General features: G+C 43.5%; 1 protein-coding gene across 2 annotated transcripts in view; it reads left to right on the top strand.

Moving 5' to 3' along the window:
- The first annotated feature begins 250 nt into the window (after nt 1–250).
- The window catches only part of TRABD (TraB domain containing), a 35,731-nt gene continuing 15,949 nt past the window's right edge, over nt 251–20,032 (top strand). Inside the window, exons 1-5 of one of the 2 annotated variants that reach the window (XM_080393971.1) lie at nt 251–390; nt 11,763–11,825; nt 14,113–14,191; nt 16,830–16,996; nt 17,957–18,097. In XM_080393971.1, coding sequence (XP_080250097.1) covers nt 11,802–11,825; nt 14,113–14,191; nt 16,830–16,996; nt 17,957–18,097 — 411 coding nt within the window. In that variant the 5' untranslated portion in view covers nt 251–390; nt 11,763–11,801. Of the gene's footprint in view, nt 395–11,762; nt 11,826–14,112; nt 14,192–16,829; nt 16,997–17,956; nt 18,098–20,032 lie in introns of both variants that reach the window. The other variant, XM_080393972.1, reaches the window with a different exon arrangement.

The following is a 20,032-nucleotide window of genomic DNA, read 5'->3' as shown; positions in this document are numbered from 1 at the left end:
CCGGCACAGACCCAAGCGGCCTCTACGAGCCGGCACACAAACCGGGCCGCAGAGCCGCCGGCCCGGGACGCGGCGCGGCCAGGAGGCGGGCGAGCGCCCGCGGCTGCCGGGCCCCGCGGCCCGTGCGCCCGCCCGTGCCCCTGGGAGCTGTAGTCCGCTGCCGCCCGCCGCCGCCCGCCGCCCCTCGCCGCCGCGGGGCCCGGAAGCAGCGGCGGACTACAAGGCCCAGGCTGCCCAGCGGCGCCGGGCCCGCCTCCCTTTATGAATGACTAATGCAGCATGTTGTCCGGCTGGCGTGCCCCTGGCGCCGGAGCTCCGCGGCGCCGCTGACGCCTCCTCCCGCAGCGTCCCGGCCAGCGGCGGGACCCGCCGACCCCGCCGCCGAGCACGGCAAGTGAGCGAGGCGAGGGCGGGGGGCGGCCGCGGTGCCCCGCTTCCCGCCGGGCCGGGGGGCGGCGGCGGGGCCATGTTGGGGCCGAGCCCCGGGGCGGCCGTGTGTGAGGGGGAGCGGCGGCGGCGGCGGAGGGGGGGGGTTGGGGTGTTGTCGCGTTTCTCCCCGAGCCCGGGGCCCCGCGGGAGGGGGAGGCGGCTGTGAGCGGCGGGGCCGCCTGCCCTCGCCGCCCGTCCCCTCACGTACGCCCGGCCCGGCCCTGCCCTTCCCGGTGGCCGGCGCGGAGGCGCCGTCGGGCAGCGCCCCGTGCGGGCGGGCAGGCGGCCGCTCGCGCCGCTGGGAGCGGTCCCCGGGCCTCGCGCCCGCGGCGGGCGGGACCCCAGCGCTGCCGGCGGCGGGGAAGGGCGGCCGCGGGGAAGGGCGGCCGGGGCCGGCTCGGTGCTGCCCCGCCGGTGACCCTGCGGGCTGCGGGGGGCCTCTCCGGGCGGGGGCGGCTTCCCGCCGGGCGGGACCGCCGCTCCTCAGCCGCGCAGCGGGGAGGCTCGTGTAAATCCCCGCTGAGGGGGAGGCTGGGAGACCGCTGCCCGCCCCCTCCCCGCCGGAGCCCTCCGAGGAGGCCCGGGGCAAGCGGGCACGGAAGCGGGGGAAACGCTTTTTTTGGGGGCCGTGTTTAAGGTCGCGGACCCGTGCGTGGATTCCCCAGCGGCCGCACCTTTCCGCTCGCCTCGTTGTGGCCGTGTCCTGGTGCGGGGCTGCGCGGGGGTGGCAGCGCGCCGCCGGCCGTGTGCGCCCGCGGGGGCCTCCGTGGTGAGGGCGTGGGGTCGGCGGTGGGCTTGGTTGTGAGGGTGAGCTGGAGAAGAGAAAAGCGAAGACCTGCAGTTTTTGTCTTCTTTCTTTTTCTGGTCTCTCTGAACAGTTGTGACTTTTTCAGACTGTCCATATTAGGCATCACACGCAGTAAACTGAAATAAGGATTTTGAATTCACCTCTAAAAATAGTTCCCGTTAACCAAGCTCTCGAAAATAACTCGTGACCCAGGTGTAGCCTGAGCTTTCCTCTTGAGGAAGATACACGTACTGATGATCCTGTGCTCGGGTATCCATACAACAAAGGTTTATTTTTTGCTGGCTTTCAGAAGAAAGTGTTTTTGTTTGCTAAAACTTTGCAGAAAGTTGCGACAGCAACAGAGTGGTTGCTGCTGAGTTGTAAAAGCAAGGAGATGTGCTTTAGATGCTGCCTTGCATGTGTGGTGGTGTCAGTAGTAGTCCCAAAAAATACCAAAGGTGCCTGGAATGGCTTCACTTCTCCATTTTGTAGAGATGTGTATCAGCGCACCTACTGTTGAGCTCGTTAATGCACATATTCCTTCTTGGAAGGGTAACAGAGTAAAGCAAAAAAAAAAAAATATTAAAAATACCAACCCAAAACAAAAAGCCACAAAACCAAACAGATTTCAGGTGTTTTCCTGCTGTACTTTAGCAGGGAGTAGACCTTAGAGTAGGGGAAAAACACATGTATCTCTAATTATCCTAAGCTATATGAGTTTATTAATTGAAAATACTGGGTTATGGCTGTGGTATTGGTTTGTGCCCTGCTGTTTGTGGCTTTCAGTAGACTTTCAAGTTTCAGTGACTTGAGTTGCTGATTATAAATTTGTCAGCTGTCGCAGTGTCTGGCACTCTTTGTTTTCTTAGCTGTAGACTCAGATATTCTTTAATTCAGTGTTAGGAGAGTTAGATTTATTTTTCAGTGCATTCTTTCTTCCATATGGTGAATATGATGCAACATTGCTGCTGCCAGCACCACAGCTGTGAATAAAACAGTGGTATTGGCATCTTATTTGTGGAAGAGTCATGTGATTTTTATTTTTTTTTTTTTTTAAATAGTACTTCCCTGAAAGCATCTTCTTTTTCCTATTTGCTACTTGGGAAAAGGGAAGAAAGAGATTTGGGGTGGTCTTAGAAAATGAAAAAATGAGAGCAGGCCAGAGATAAGTGTGCTCCAGATTTAATGGGAGTGGTGTGTAGCTACAGCTGTCTGAAATAATATCGCAGCATGTGCTTTGCCAGCCAGTGCCAGTAGGTAGGAAGGATTCTGCAGCTCTCCTTGTCCTGTCAGGGACAGTCCATGCTGGTTAGCGGCACCAGTTGTCTGTCATAAGACGATTTAGTACAAGATCTCACCAATATGTTCTGTCAGTCATGGTTCTTGTTAGATGGGTTTTTGCAAATAGGTTTCCCATGTGAATAATTCCTGAGGTCACACCTTCGGTTATGAAGGTTTTTGTAAAGGGCCACTCAAATGTGAAATGCTAATACTAAACACAGCTAATGCTGTGCTTCTGCATTTGAACTTTTAAACTCTGTAAGTGGGACTGAGTTTTTTCTGCCTGCGAAGTGACTCGGGGGCATATAACTTCAATAATAACTGCAGTTTATAGATTTGTATGAAAACATGCATGCGCTTGGTGACAAGCTGTCTTCCTTTCCACTTCTTTTTCTCCTTCTGTCTCCTTCCTTTCCCCCTCTCACGTCTAGTTGACATGCTGTGCAGTTTGATTGAAATCACTGAGGAATGCAGGGACTTAGCATGTCCACATACAAGAGTTTAAGTGTCCTGATGACACCACATATCAGGCTGCAGAAGAGACTACACTGGCGCTCCAGGAGTTCATATTTTCCAGTGGTTAAGCCCTGCAGGCTGTCTGCAAAATAACCTTGTCTGTACGGACAGTGCAAAGTCACGCACATGTGTAGAGAGGTGCGTCTGTGCAGGAAGGGTGTGCATGCTTGTGAGAGGGAGCAAGAGCACAGCAACATGAATGCTGATGAAGTTGAAAACTCTAGTTACCTGTTCGGTACATCTGGAGATCCTGATCTTACCTTGGTAGGCTGTGTTATCCTATCAAGTGTTGTGCAACTGGGAGCCGTTTTTTCAAAAGGACGGGTAAGGCAGCTAGTTACAGGGTAACCAGTGAAGAAGGCCTGTGTGTGAGGAACCAGGATCAGGAGTTGCCGAGGGCTTTTCTCATTTCTTTGGAGGGTAGCGGATAGCAATGGAAACAGAGATAATCTTTTGAGGGAAGATCTGGTTTTAACTACTGAGCTGCTCAGGTGCTTTACGCATTAAATGAGTGGTGCAGCAGCTGGATGGAGTTGCAGGCAAGTTGACTTTCCTGGTTAGTGTGAATGTGTCTGTAGACTGAACAGTTAGTGCTAAATAGGGTTCCTGTGTCTGCAGCCCTCCAGGCTGGAATCAGCTTGCTTTCCTGCAGCTTTGTCTCTCAGGTCTGTCTCGAAACCTGACCCTCTTTCTTCAGTTCCCTGCTACAGTAGAGCTGTGTGTCTTTGCTTGTGGCCAGCACGTAGGCCCGTGTCATGTAACAAATGTTTTCAGCTTTTTGATCAGGTAATGATTTAGATCGTTATAGGTAATGATCATCATAGGTAATGAAGTAGATCATCTTGCTCCCAGCTACTGTTTGGAGTCTAGGATGGAAGGGGCAGGCAGAAGAGCACTGATAAATAATGTGTTTGGCAGTTGATCAAAATTATCATGTCCTGCAAAGTCCCAATTCTATCATCGTAAGGACTGCATCTGAAAGTGTTCATAATGAGTGAAGGTGAGTGTTTGCCAGTACTCAACACCCAGCTTCTGCGTATCTCAGCAGACAGCCATTGACATATGAAATAAACGTGGGGTTTAAGAAGAGTTCTGCCACAGTCAGGTATCTTCCAAGCCACTAGTTAGTTGTCCATGACAAAACTTCTGTACGCATCTCATTTGCTGGCTGCTTGTAGGTTATGAACAGAGAGTGGAGAATGTGCTTCTGGTAGGACTCCATAGACACTTTGTGTGCAGCAGCTATGCTCTTTTACTGTTACTCTGCTTTGCAGAAGGGTTCCCCAGAATCAGAACTATGACTTGGTTCATAGTTTTGAATGGCCTGGAGGGAGATGTGTGGAGTGGATATCTCACCCCAATCTGCTGATTGCAGGAGAGTCTAATAAAATTATTTCGGTTCCTAATCACCACTAAATTCCCGTGACTCTTGTTAGAATAAAATAGGAAGATGACTTGGACAGGTGTGTAGGTTGTAAACCAGCATGAGTTTCTGAGTGGCTGGCCAGACTTGGGGCCCATGTCTCTTTGGTCTTTCTGCCCCGTGTTCTAAATTTAGCAACCACTTCACAGTCTCAAAACAGTAGGGATTTGACCAATTGTAAAACAGTAGGGATTTGACCTATCGTTTGTTTCCAGTTGTGCTCTGCATTAGCATCCTGATTCACCTGTACTTACTCATTTCATCTAGTAGCCCTAGTCAATGTAATAGCAATGATTTCTAAAAACACAAAACATGTATAAGAATACCCTTTTTTCTTTCACTGATAAACATATTTGCAGTGCATCAGTGTCCCAGGCCAGATATTCTAGTGTTCCAACACTTCCTTTCAAATAAAGTTAATTTAGTTGCCTGTGACTTTTAGCTTTCAAAGTATGCAAATGGATGTTGGCTCCAATGTGAAGGTACCTGTATTTAGGCTGCATATATCAGCACAGTTTGTATTGCAGGAACACCTCATTGATGCTCAGAGGGTAAAAATGTGTTTTGAAATTTATGAACTTCTGAGTCATGAGAAACCAGAGCCATGATCTACAACCATCTGTGATCACAGAACCAGTTACTCAGTTAAGTTTCAAAGGCGTGGGTTGTGTCAAAGAGATACATGCAATACGTGCAGTAGGCCACCTTGGTGATGGTTTTGAAATACATTCCAATTTCTGAATTTTGCATTAATTGGCAGTCAGGTTTCAGCTGATGCATCCTTCTGAGTATGAACTGTCTATAAACAGAGAAGAGACACTATTTGGAGCTGATGATTGTTTGTGAATGTTTATAAGATTCCTGTGCATAAGTGTGGAAGAAGCCCAGTCAATGTTAAAATACTCTGCTTCCATTGCAGAGGATGGTGCTGAGACATAAATGAATATCCGTTGGTTTGGTTTTGCCTTCTTAGTAGGTTAAACATTAGGCATGGAAGATACTTTAAGTATTCCAGATAGTGAGTAATGAGTGCAGTGGTCAGTGGGAGAAAAGATGTGTGTGTATTTTCTGAAGTATTGATGTGCCTCTTCTGCTTACATAAAATAAGTGGTCCTGTTAATTGGTAGCAGCATTCAAATGACATGAGCTTATGTAGCGCATAAGATGAATCTGAAGCGCACAGGCTGTACCAGCTAAACCAAATACCCATTGCTGGTGAAACTGCAGGTTTAGAGGATAAAAGGAACACAGCACGCTTAGTGCATGTAGATGTAAGTAAACTTTTATTGCTGCATCTCCTGCTGGAGAGGCTAGAGGCTGTGTTATAGCTAGGGATACTGGTATTAGAGAGCTGGGTCAGGAGGCTGTTGATGAAATAGTCACTTGCATGTGCCTTGGCTTACGCCCAAGTGCAGGTCAGTTCTGGCTCAGTCACAGCATTACCTTTGTGAGGTGTGCTGTATTCTCACTGGAGAACACTCACTTGATTGTTTGACAGCTTGCTCTTGAATCAAATCTAGTCCTTAGCCTACCTCTTCTCTTTCCCACAGTGACTCTAGGGTAACAAGGATGATGTGACTGAGGAAGTGCTGTCTTGGGGAGATACAGGGAGATCTTCTGAAGGGCCAGTGATTAAAAACAAAAGGAAGATTCACATTGCAGAACTGAAATGCTTTGAAAGGTCCAGCAGCCTCCAAACCACTTTGTTTAGATACCAAACAACAGGTTCATACACGTTAGTTCCTTATTTGTAAAAAGGGAAGTACATACAATCCCATCTCGGAGGCTTAGTACTCCCAAGTACTGAGAGATGATACCTTCTGCAATGGTAGTGAGTATTGTAACTGTTGAAAGCAGTAATACATGCATTTTGATTTGGGGGGGGGTGGGGGGGTGTCAAACATAAAAATCATACACTTTCCATTTCAATAAAAGGTGAAAGAAGTTGTGGTAGTTTTGGTGGCTCCTAATTTCCTACTAGTTATTCTGATGTGCATGCTGCAGCGTGTAAAAAATACAGAGCAATTATAAGACTATAGAGAACTTTTTTTTTCCTCTTGCGATGTCAGTGTGTTGAGGAAAGCAAATGCTGCTTCTGAGTTTCTGTATAGCTCAGACAGAAGAAAACAACAAAAGTATTTTTAAAGAGTAGCTGACTAGGTTGTTTTGTAGGTAGGAGCAATGAGAGTTTTTAAAAAAGCTTTTTTATTGATTCAGTTAAATCACTGTCTGAAGGAAGCAAATTTAGATAAGACAATAAAGGAAGAAATTCAGCCTTACCATAGGAGGACACTTTAATGAACTGCCCATCCATCCATCCTCTGAGTTGTGGTTGAATTTACTCACTAACCTACCTAGTTGAAATAAAATGAGAAAGAGCATTTGTTCTTTAATGGTAGCTCATGTTTTAGTGCCTGTAACTTGCCTTATTAGAACACCTGACCTGTGATGTGAGTGTACCTCTTGTTGCCTTGAGACTGTGAGCTAAGGGAGTTTCAGATGCCTCGGTATGCAGCTAGGACCGAAACACTTTGGTCAGCTAAGATTACCCAGTGTTAAACGAGCCAGTAGTTCACAAGCAGATTTCACACAAAGAGGAAGCTCTGCTGAAGCTGTTGCACATCGGGAAAGCTGGAGGACTGATGCCAAAAGCACGGCAGGGAGGTCTTTCTCACTCTGCTTTTGTCAGCCACTGTGCAGGATAAGTATTGCTAAGATCATGTGCTTACCTGTGTGTTCCTTTCTGAAGTTGTGTTGCGGGGAAGAGAATAATCCCCAGAGTGTAGGTGAAAAGTATTGCCCCTGTTTCACTGCTGTTGTCGGTGTGGATGGCTGTCCGGCTGGTGCTGTCAGGACAAGATGACCTTGAAAGGAAATAAGTGCCTATCAGCGAGATGAGTAATGGCTTAATTTTAGGCTTGCAGTTCATTGCGTGGTCTCAAAAATTGCTGTTTGGTTGCCTACCGATCTTAAGAGTCCGGGAAAGGGCTTCACTTGTTCACGTGTGTACACATGAACAATTTTTAATCACCCAGTGAATGGCAGGCCCCCTAGGACTAGTGAAGATGAAAGAAGCGCAAGAATTGCACTTGCTGGGGAAAAAAGGTGATTGAATTGGGGCTTCAGTCATCAAGGAGTCCTTTCAAGAAAATTCCAGGGGAAAACCCCAGTCTTGGTGGATCATAAGGAGCCAGATCAGACCTCCTCCTTGTTTCTTCTGGCTCCCAGAAGTTTCTTGGTGGCACTCCTAGCAGGAAGAATGAATCCCAGATTAAGACAGTCTCCTGGCAGATAAGAGAACAGAAATACTTTATAGTCTCTCATCTTCTCATCTAGAAGCTGTATCCCCCAGTTTGTCTGAAAGAAATGCACTGTCATATCTGAGACTTTCATTATGTGACTTATCTCATGAGGGCCTCTTAACAGGCCTTTGAAGTAGCTGGGAGAGGGATCTGATTGGTTTCACATGTTTGTGCCAGATCCCATGGTAAGTAGAACTTGAGGTTATGAGATGTTGTGGTGTACGTATTATGGAACACAGTAATTGTCTGAACAGCTTCTTTTGCCTGTGGCTTTACAACTTGGGGTTTAATTTCCTTCTGTTCCCTGTCAGGTTCTGCCAACATCCTCTTTCACACACACCACCCCCTGTAATCTTCAGTAGTCTTTTTTTTTTTTTTTTTTTTTTTTTCCTGGAGGAGCAGTGCTGTGCTTTGCACCTCTGGATGACTGTGAGACTCACCTCCCTGCCAGGTTTGTTTAAAATTCATTATGGGTTAGCAAGCACAGACAAATAAGCTCTGCCTTGTTACCTTGTCTCACTTCTTTAGGAAGTTTACCTTTATTTAAAAAAAAAAAAAAAAAGAACAACAAAAAAACCCCAACCAACAACCCAAACCCATAAGATTGAAAAATCAAGCTCTAAGAAATCTGCAAACGCTTGGATTTAAGTTGCCCAGGTGCTTGCCAGGATTTGTTCCGAATTAGCACCTCTTCTGGCTGTTGGATGCGGTGGGAGGAGGTGCGTACAGATTCATGTGCTTCAGTTCCTTGTCTGTGTGACAGCAAGGTATGCTCAGTCCTCTCTCAGAGGATTCAGGATTGGTGTTACAAGTATTGTGGGATGTCGATGTCTGCTGTGAATACACTGATGTACAGGGACGGCAGCTTTTCCATGTGGATGAGCTAGGTCAGGCCTTGAGTCCAAGGTATTTGACTAGTTCTCAGAATATGTATACTTTCTCCACTGTTGTCGATGAGGATGCTGAGTAGCCAGTCTCGTCTGTACTCTGGTGTTGACGTGCTTTGTGCCTATTGTTACTCACACTAAGCAAGGACTTGAACACATGGATTTTCATGGCAGTTGTTTGTTGACAAGCAGTTTAAGAACATTCTTAATATTGATTGAACAATTAGAATTCCCAGTCATGTTCTAAGTTAAAAATAAAATCCAGGTCTTCTGCATGGAACATTTCACCTTCAGTGGATCTGGAGCAGATCTCAGCATCTGAGAGCAAGATCTCCTAGAAGAGAAAGCACTGGCAGACTTGCCTATTAATGTGCTGTGCAGTCTCTCATCTGACCATTGTGGTATTGTGCTGTGGGTTCCCTGAAGAGGCTGGAACCCCGATACAGTGAATCTGGGAACCACACTGAACAAACAGCTTTACTTTCTCCAAAGGTGTTGTAGAGGTCAGATAAAAAGCAGTGCTAGTTCATGTGAATAAACATTTCTCTCCGATGTCAGACACAACATTTGCCCCGTAGTGAGAACGGGATGAGGTTTTCTAAAATGTCATTTGGTGGAAAAATCACTCTGTGCTTCTGTAGAAGTCTATTCTTTAACTGAAACTTGCAGTTTACTATTTTTAAGAGCACTCCCATAGATAAAGAGACATGTTTTCAAACACTGGCAGGCTTAACCAAGCTTAGAACTTTAGTTTGCATTTAGGGCAAGATGATTCACTGGCAGAAAAACACCAGTATTTTGCACATGAACCAATTGAGAGCCAAGCCCAGAGCTGAGCATCAGAATATTGGCGCACCCCTGACTGATGCTGGAGTTGGACAAATATTTTCTCAGAGGGCAGTGTTGGTTTCAGCATCTCCACTTTATATAGTCTCTTCAGTTTTGCCACCACAGTTGTTCCTGCAGCTGTTTGGTCATCTGAGCTTAAAATGCCTTGGTAGGGTGGGGAGAAAAAAGGTTGTTTTTTAACCTGAATCTGCTCTCTAGTCTGGTTTATTGCACAAGTCAACAAATAGTTAAACCAGTCTATCAGAGACACAGGACTGGATAAAAACAGGCGCTGGGTTCACTTAAGCCCACAAGGCCACCAGATAGCTCTGGCCAGGCTGTCTGGGATGAGGTGTCAGTGGGCTGCTCTGTCCCCACTGAGGTCGCAGGTCTTGGGGCTGTGCTTCTGCTGTGCTTATTTAGAGCTGTCCACACCACATGTAAATTGGGGAAACAGTGAAGCAGAAAAGAGAAGTTCGGTTCGCCTGCTCTTTCAGTTTACCCTGACATCCAAGTTTCTTTGACTTCTTGGAAGGAGGGAAGGCATGGTCCTGGTTTTAAATGTATATTATGCATTGTAGCAAAAACAACGGAGTACTTACGTTGCCTGTGCAGACTTCTTGCACGTTTTTGAATAAACAGTTTGTTACTGAACCTCTTGGACTGTTCGAAGTGTGTAATTTCTGTTTTAACGAGGTATTTACCTCGCAGCTCAGGAGCTGTGTCTGTAGCTGGTGCCTGCTCGAGGCATGGGGCTCCTGGGCTTTGTGGGAATTTTGCTCCAAGGAGCACAGAGAAGCCGGGCTCTCGGCCACTCTGCATTTTGCTTGCCCAGCCTGCAGTTGTGATCTCTGGTTCGCTGGCCAACCACTAGCAGCGGACAACGCGAAGGCATGAATTGCTGAAATCCTGCTGTATCTGTGCAGGGGGAGGTATGCCAACTGTCTGAATTACACTTGCATGCTTCACGCTGCTCAGGCAAATGCTTTTTATAGAAAAGTATTTTAAGCAAAGCTAGAAAGCAGAACAACTAACTTGAAAACAAAGAAACCAGGATGCAGAGTACTAATCAGACTCGAGGAGATTGTTGCATTTGGGGAAGTGGAGGAGGGGAGCCTTTTTTTCATGACATTCATGTGCTGGAATATGCTGTCACCTAGGCACCAGCCAGCTTGCTTTCCTTCAGCCTCACCTGGGTGGAGGGCAGGAGCTGAACCTGTCCCTCTGTTCTTCAGAGCAAGGCTGCAAACTTGGACGAATACATTTGTCAGGACTGCTCTCCAGCCTAATAAAATACAACAGTGTTCACACGTACTGTGAAACGGGTCAGTGGGAGGCAACCTAAAATGCCGTGGTGAAAGAGCAGCGCTTTCAAGTGCTTCAGTTTTAGTGGGATAGCAGTAAGAATAAGCAGAATGTGCACAAGTCACGTGCTCGGTGTCTTGTGCAAGCCTCTTAGCATCAAACTCGAGTCATAGCATGCTGTCAGCTTCAGGGAGGAGTTTTGGACTTGGAAAATACGGATGGAAGAAGGAATCTTAAAACTAGACAGGAAACCATTTATTAAGGGTTTGAAAACCCAGTTCCCAGGGTTTTTCACACAGGCACGATCTTACTGATGTTCTGACCCTGACATATTTGAAAACATACGTGCATGATAACATGGTGCAGATCAGATAATAATGTGTGTGGTGCTCTAGTTGGATATTAAGACCACAACTGCTTTCCCGTTCTTTGTAGCAGTGAAGTCCTAGAAATACAGATAATCTCTAAAATTCACCTAAAAATTGTCTTGATGTAGTTTGTTCGGACAAAACAGAACTACTGATCTAGTCGAGCAAGATTTTTGCTATTGCTGAAACCATTTTGACAGCGATCCTGTATCAGTTACTTACAAGTGATCTGGAGGAAAAAGGCATTTTGCAGAATCTAAGACAGCAAAAGAGGAAAAAAAACATTTCTGAGTTCCTGTGAAGTCCACCCTTGTTTACCAAGATATTCTCAGTGTGTGCGAAAACAGGACTATGCTCTGTACTTAGAGCCAAGCAAAGAACCGGATTAAAACAGGGTAGTTCTACCCTACTGATGCGGGGGGTGGGGGTTGTTTGGTTTGGTTTGTTCTTTTTTTTTTAACAGAAGCAGAGTTGAAAAGGTGGCAATTGTGCATCTTTAGTTTGCCACTTTTATTCAGTTTTTATTAGAGATTGTAGAGACACGTGATTTCTGCTCGCCTCCCCCAGTTCCTGAACAAATATCCTGGGTTATGCCGTTAATTTTTAATTCTCTTCCATTCCTTTTACTTCTTGCAGTTCTTGTGTGGTTGGTGAAAATAAGCCTACACTGCAGGGATGCAAGAGGAGCAACAGCCTGAGGTAGGGCTTGGATCTGAAGTTTGTTTCTCAGTAGAATTGCAGGGAAGGTCAAGACTGAATCAGCCATGTACTTCCACTCATCCTCAGGGAAGATCTACTGAATCAGAGGGTTGAGACTACCAGTGTGGGACCCCTTTTAAAACTTGGGGTGGGCGGGCTGAATGCTTTTTTTTTTTTTTTTTTTTTTTTTTTGCCACATTTAGGTTCTTCTTTTCAGGGTCCTTTCCCTCCAATTACAAAAGCTAAAAAAGGTCTTTTGTGTTAACCTACTTGCCAGTGAGGAATTATAGAAAATAATCTAACCTATGAACTTAAACCTTTAGGAGGAAAAACTGTTTTGTGAGTAAATGACACAAATTGATTGTATACAAATGATCTCACAGTACACAGGTTTCCTTGCCAAATTAAGCTGAGGTGCATTTTTCTGCATTTGCTGTTCCTTTTCTTCTCCTTTCATATCCATGTATCTCAAAACTTTTTTCTGGTGTAGTAAGTGAAGAAGCTCAGGAGATTTTTTTTCATCTGAGATAGAAGAATGTAGGTTTGTGTGTCCTGTTAGTTAATTTGAGGCGGGGGCGGGGTGCAGAAGAGGAATGGCAGATACTTGATGCGGTGCTTAGTGCTTTTCCCACTGCAATGTTGTAATGTTACGGTGACAAAGCCAGCATAAGTGACAGGATTAATTCCATATGTTACAGATGGATACATTTTTCCAAAATATTTTTGTGACTAGAGTTATGTGTGCAAGCAGTAGAGTCAAGCCATATGTTGTGATCAAAAGCTGCGCTGGTGCTAAATTAGATTTGTGAATGTAATTGCAATTTGCGGTGTAATTGCAGTTTGCAGTTGTCAATGAACAGACTTTTGCTTTGTAGTGAAAGGATGATATGTTGCTGTGAATGTTTTAAACTGCACTGTAAAGCTGGTGTACTTTTTGGTCTTACTCCCATGAAATGTATTCCAAATTTTGCCTTACTTTCAGTGGGGCCAAGGTAAGACACCCAGGATTTACTATCTGAAAATTGCAGCTTGGAACGCAAGAAAAAATTAATTAATCTTGAAATCTCTTAACGATTAGATGGGCTTTGTACAGTCCTGTTTTAAATCTTACCAGGTAAAGTACAAAGTAAACCAGTCATTCCAGCTAAAAAGCTGACATCCTTCAGGAGAGCTCGGCTGTCTGCTCTGCTTGCTGACTCACTAATACTTTTGTTTGGATTTACAAAAATTTAGTTTGAAGGTACTTGAATGTAGTACCTACATTCAGAATGTACTTGAATTACAGAAGGTAAAACAAGAATTTAGTTTGGAAAGTACTTGAATGGTGATAGATTCACTTGTCTCTAACTTTTTGACTTAACGTTGTTCAAGAATTCCGAATTCTCCCGGTAATAATCCTGATTCAACTTGGAATTACTGTAGTTGCCTGAAAATAGGTTATAGTTGAGCTTTCCCTGGTTCTTAAGTCTTTCTTTTCTGCACTAACTCTGTCTCTCCAGCTTGGATGACACAGGCTGGATGACAGGGATTGTTTGAATTCTATGCACAGGTTTTAAAACTTGCCTGCTAGTTAAAAATAAGGTTTTGTTAGCCAAAGACCTGCCTCATATACTTCTAGTGACAATATTTAAAAGTCAGTCTTTGGGAATCTTTTCAATTACCTTCAGATATTTTAGAGAAAAAAAACTATGCAGATGCTATGCATCCTTTTGATTTTGATTTGATGTATATGAAGTCAACATACACATAAACTTTATAAGATTGGATGTCCATATTGTGTAATTCCCTTACACTTATTCCGACAGAATAATCCTCTTGAGCAGACTGTTCTAGAATGGATGTGTGTATTCTTGTGAGTGCTGATTAATTTTTTCAGACTAATGGTGACTGCTAGTTGAGGCAAATTTGTCACCTTATAAATGGCAATGGTATAATAATCAGTGCACATTCTAGTTTCAACACAGAAAATGCTATGGTAGCATTAGAGGTAAATTTTTTTCTTTTTATTCCAAAATCAGACAATTTTTTTAAAACTCCATGTCAGGTATATATATTGCCTTTTAAAATAGGCATGAAATAGTTTTTAATGTGCACTTTCTCGTACTTATCCAGCTAGGAGAAAAACAGTTGTAAAACTGCAGATGTTTTGAACTGTTGACACTTGCTTAAATTATTTACTTGCTTGAATATTTTATGTAGGTTCAAATCGAGCAAACTCACAAGGGGAAAGATGTATTAAAGCATTTCATTGTAATTTCCAGCCTCTTTTTGAATTTGTTTCATACAGGCTGCTGCAGATCCAATGTCCTCCTCTGATGCACCAGAAGATGGCCCAAAGGAAACGTCAAGTGTATCGCAGAATATCTGTATGTTTCTGGTTTGACTGGGGAGGGTGTATCACATTGGAAGTGTGTTAAGCTAAACAACCATGCCTTTTCCTTACCTAATGAGGATGTGGGTGTTAGCACAGAAGGGAGATGCAAGTGAGGTCGTATCTGACTTCAGCTGTTCATGATTTGTAGAAAGGCCCAGTTGTGTAAACCAAATTTGGAAGGAGCAATGACATATCGATTGTCAATTTGTTGCTCCCACACTTTCAGAAGAAAGTAAATGTTTTTTTGATTTAATAGATATACTCAGCTATTGTCTTAAGCTTAGTCATGCTCTCTAAGCCAGAGATGCATGAATACATGTTTGCTTCAGCATCTGGCATGTAGCATTATGATGTTGAATCAGCTGTCCCAAGTGGAATACTTTGCCCATGCTAGCGTGATAGTGTTTTGATATGAAGGCCAAGACTGCAGGATGTTAGAATAGAAATGTACCAGGCAAAACTGTCTTACTGAAGCCCAGGAAGAGTATCAGTCCTTACCTTTTAGTGGTAAGGATCCGATAATGACAGACATTTCTTTCTCTGGAGGAGAAAACAAAGGCTTCTTAGGATTTGCTTTGTGTTTGTCTTATACCATTGTAATGTTAATATATACAATGCTCATTTTGAATAACAGGAACGTTCAGATTGTGTTTTCTGGCAAATGATAGGTTCTGAACCACCTTTGGGCAAATTAGCTCTTAACAACATTACTATAATGCTGGAGTTGCTGAATAATCCCTAGGGATAGCAACTTTCAGAACTAACAGTCATGGGAGCAAACAGAGCCTTGACCAAAGCTATGGGAAAAGCATTCAGACCTAAAGAAGCAGATTAATTTTTTATGTTGCTTTTTTCCTCTGGATATAGAAGTTGGTTTAATAAAAACCATAACTGCTCCTGAGAATGTTTTCCTTGATTATGTCCCTAAATTATAACATCTGGTACTGCACTGTTAGCAGTTTTTCTTCATGTGATACAACATTCAGTCCAGTTCTGAATATACATATGAGGTGAAAGCTTGATAAATTGAAACCTTTTAAGGGTTACTGAATATGTGGAAACCACTTTCAACTGGGGGAAATCTGAGCCATAAATGGTGGTATAGCTTTAGGCTAGGAGAGTATTTGGGGAAGGTATCATGCACGCTTCCCCTTTTCTGATATTATTCCTTAGATATCCACATTTGACCATTGTGGGAGGCAGGATATTTGCTGTTTTGCAAGTAGATTTTGGTTGATCTACTATGGCTACTTTTACGATTATGTGACTGAGAGTGCTACAAATGCAATAGCCCTACCTCTTCTTCCTTTTACAGTCATGTTTTCCCCACCCCCTCGTTAGCATCACCATCTGTTTTGGAAGACACATGGTCTTAGATCAGACTGTACTGATGGCAACACACCATGTTCTTGGGTATTAACTGTGAAGTTAAGCTGCTAAAATGCTGAGAAGGATGTTGGAGGGTGGCTTTTGGTTTGGGTTTTGTTTTTTTTTTGACAAAATTCTTGTGAGATAAGTATTTGTGGGACAGATCTGGGGCCAGAGCCACACAGTCAAACCAGATTAATGGAACGAATGAATGAATGTATGGTAGGAGGCTGTAATTTATCTGCATCTTTGACATCCTGCCTGAAAACTGTTCACTAACCTTTTTTTTTTCCCCTGGGATTATGATCCTATTCCAGGCTTCTGGACCACTTGAGACCTCTGCTAACTTGTGCAGCAGCTTGCCAGAGAAAGAGAGTTGGTTGGAAACAAAACTCTGCTTTCCTACTTGATGCCATTTTTTTTTCTCCCCCCCCCGCCCCCCCCCCCCCGCCCTAAGATGCATTGCAGCTTAAAGATGAGTCATTTAAAGTTACTATTATTTCCCATTGATGTAAAACTGAAGCTTCTCTATCTCAGTTAATGAGGCTTTCTGGCATTTAACAAGCAGCTGCGATGGAACTGATAGATCTTCCTATTTTCCATGGCAAGCTGGACATAGATGGGCTGAACTCATGTTGTACCATTTTGGTCTTAAATGTTTGTTATTGAAACTAGGAAAGAATGGTTGGTTTCCTGACCTGAATACCTCTTAAAGTTTAATTTTCAGTTATATCTTGATCCTTGGTGTGTTAATCACAGAAAAGGCTAAGATTGGTACTGTAGGTATCCTATATGTGCCAGTATGTGCAAGTGACTTTACCAGCATACACCGGTGTACATGTGTTGCTATCATTAATACAGATAAAATCCCAAGAGGGAACACTTTGATTCTAGAACTAAAGAAATGCTCTTTTTTTTTTTTTTTAAAATATATTTAGTGTATACTTTTTCTAAGTATTCTTTGCTTCTCTATCCACCTCACCTGCCACACAGCTTCTCTCTTTCCCTTACTGAACTGCGTGGACAACCTGTCCCAGTGTCCACAGGGTAGGAAACCTGGACTGAGACCCATGCTTGGAGGCAGCCTCTCCAGTGGTGGCACTCTCAATGATGTAGCCTCAGAACTGAATGTAAGATTACAGTGGTAAATCAATGGCCTTTTAGCTCTGCTCTGCTGTTTAGTGGTGACATTTTTATTTTCTGTTTTACATATCTGCACTTTATAGTCACATGTACTTTTCTGTTTTTATTTATATTTATAGCTGATGCAGATGCATTTAAAATTCTCCTGGAGATGAAGATGAAGAAGAGGCAGAAAAAACCTACTTTACCAAGCACTGTGACTGAGCTTGACACAGAGGATGGTTCTAAAGTATATGTGGTTGGAACAGCCCACTTCAGTGACAGCAGCAAAAAAGATGTAGTGAAGGTAAATAGTAAGTGGGAACCCTTCAGCAGCATGTTTATAATGTTGTCAACTTTGCAGGATGAAGTCCAGCTCTCAGACTTGGTTCTGTGCTGTAACCTCCAGACTTTGATATTTTTTTTTTGTGTGTTAGTTGTTGAAGGGCCAGCAGTGCTGTGGGGAGAAATAAGAGGCAGATACATTATCTCAATTTTTTGAGCAATACATTGCTTTCCCATCTTATTTTTATTTGTCCTTAAAGAAAAACACAGATACAGTGCCAGCGTTAAAAGTGGAAGTCTCACTAGTGAAGCTTACCTTGCCTGTCATGGTACAGCATCACATCACACTGACAGTGTGTACTTGTGGTTCTTGCATACTCACTGTGATGGGGATGTGCTGGGAAGATGCAAAGCCTAGAGCCGAAACTGCAGTTTACAGGTTTCCTGTGCCCTGGCTGTATAATACTGAGCTGTAAAACCATGCCACCCCAAACTTGGGTTCCGTTTCCAAGATGCAAATAGGTCTGAACATCTAGTGAAAGCAGGAACTATTTCATACTTTGCCTCATGCAAAGCATTCAGTTTGGAGCGGCTTTATTCTCCAGGCATTAGAGGGGGAGGAATCTTGTGCCAGAATCATCAACCCTGGTTCTTACAAAGCTTATTCTAACTCATATTGGAAATAATCGGAGTACGGTCAAATAAACTTTGTGAATCTGAGAAGTGTAACATTAAGTTTTTATTCCCCCCCTCCCCAGCACAATGTGTTCTCCACCTTCCCATCCCAAAGCATCCAGTAACTAAAGCATTTAGCTGTCATGTTCCTTCCTGTTTTTCTCAATATGTAGCTATTTAGAGCAGTCTTTTTCACTGGAGGATGATTGCTGGAATGTACTTTTATTAAGTCCCTTTTCTGATAAAAGTATTGATACTGGTTGTTGATTGCTTCCTAAACTGGTGTAAATAAAATCATCTTTTTCAGACAATACAAGAAGTGCAGCCTGATGTAGTTGTAGTGGAACTATGCCAGTACAGAGTTTCTATGTTAAAGATGGATGAAAAGACATTACTAAAAGAAGCCAAAGAAATAAATCTGGAAAAACTTCAACAAGCTATAAAGCAGGTATGATTTCCACAGTCAGAATTAAAGGTTTACGTTAAGAGCAATTTGTCAAGTTGCAGCCAAACCCAGTGTTCTCACCAGCTGGGAACCTCATACTGTTGATCTAGGTGAGAGTACTATTAGGCAGTTAGGTTTGGGGTTTTTTTGTCAGCTGGAGTATTGAGGGCTTCAGTTCCACAATGTTTGGGCAGTTGTTGACATCATCAGGAATCCTTCTGGTTTAACAGTTGCTGCATTTGCAGGACACAAGTCTAACTTCGTAATGCTGTGCTAATATATTTAAATAATAATATTATTATTGTTACTGTTGTTGTTTTTATTATTATTCTTCCTGTGATCTGCATCTGTATCACAGCTATTTAGGGAGCACTCGTTTTTGATATTGACTGTGTGATCTGTTTAGCTGCATTCCTTCATCCTAGTGTGTTGGTCTTTCTTTTTAGTTCTCATCCACTTTTCTTTTGAGTAGTTTCTAACTGACAGGCCTTGAGGGAGGTTTTTGAAAAATCTGGGCTGAAAAGTTTCATCTTTTCCTGTTTGATGCAGCAGTCTGGGATGCGTGTGCAAAACAAGTGTTGTCCTGGATTTTTTCAGTTTCACCCAGTTAAGTAATTTTAAGCTAGGCACAGTGAAACAGCACAAAAATGACTTTAAAATGGCAGGACATTTAACTAGAATGGCAGTATGTTGTCAATAGTAAAAAGTGTTTCCAGTGTCCAGTTGAATGAACAAATCCATAGACTGTTATCTTGGTTGTGTGGTAATTGTGTATTGGAATTGTTTTATTGATGTCATGGGGAATTTGTGGGCTTGCACCCCCTGTAAGAATACAATCTGCATCCATGCAGGGACACATGCAGTGGCTAGGGGCTAGTCTGCTTGTGTGTGTGTGCACAGTGTCTTAGTGCAGGCTTCCTGACTCCTAGAGTTGGGCAATAATGTGTCTTTCCTGTTTTCTCTATGTCCTATCAAAGGAAAGAACGTTGCAAAACACTTGCATATTGCATGAGTTACTGCATCTATCTATTTATGTTAGGTACTGTGGATTGTTCCAATGCGTGTAGCCAAAAAAATACATGTTCACAACAACCAGAGCAGCACAGCTGGGGGTCTTCTGACCTCATAAACAAGCACAGAAGCCTTTTTTTAATATCAGAGCTAAACGCAACAGCTGTTGCTGTGCTTCTCTGTTAAAAGGAAAAGGACAACGAAAATAAAAGAGCACTTTTTTTTTTTATCTGTGATGTAAATTCATGTTGGCAGCTTTGTAATTAGCACTTCCTACCAGGGCTTGAAGTGATCTTGTATGCAGACAGTAGGAAACATAAACTCTGTAGGCTCCAAAGCCAGAGTATAATATAAAGATCCTTCGCATTGTTACAGTCCAGTCTTAGTCTCCTTTGGCACCGGGGATAATGCAAATAATGAAATTTGGACGTTGTGCCTTTTAAATAATGTGTTTCTCCATCTATAGTCTCAACCAAAAAAACACCCCAGCCTTTCCTCTTTGATTCAGTAGCAGCATGGGTTATATAGGGAAGATCAGGGAAAACAGTCCAACTGTCTCATGCTCCTTTATAGTGCGTTTTTCTCTGGTAAAAGTCAAACCAGCTGGTAAGTTGCTCAGTTATACTTCAGTTGTCCTCTCGCACTGAAATGTGCATTTGGGCTCAAAAGTTAAACCAAAAGTCAAAACTGCCTGCAACTTTCATCCTTGAATATCAAATGAGGAAAAGAAAACTGTGTCTTCATGTAATTACTTGTGTAAATCTTAAATGTAAAATTGCATTTCATTGCTCTTAATTAAAGTTGGACTGAGCAATGTTAACATGAAACTTACACAGTTGCAAGGGGTGACTGGTATTCAGAGCTTATCAAGCAGTTGTTGCAGGTTAAAAACAAGCCTTCCTCCAGCCCCTCCTTGAGTTTCAAAAC

Source organism: Falco punctatus (assembly GCF_963210335.1).
Source record: "Falco punctatus genome assembly, chromosome: 6".
In the NCBI taxonomy this organism is placed as follows: Eukaryota; Metazoa; Chordata; class Aves; order Falconiformes; family Falconidae; genus Falco; species Falco punctatus.
This window is presented reverse-complemented; position numbering and strand designations above follow the sequence as displayed.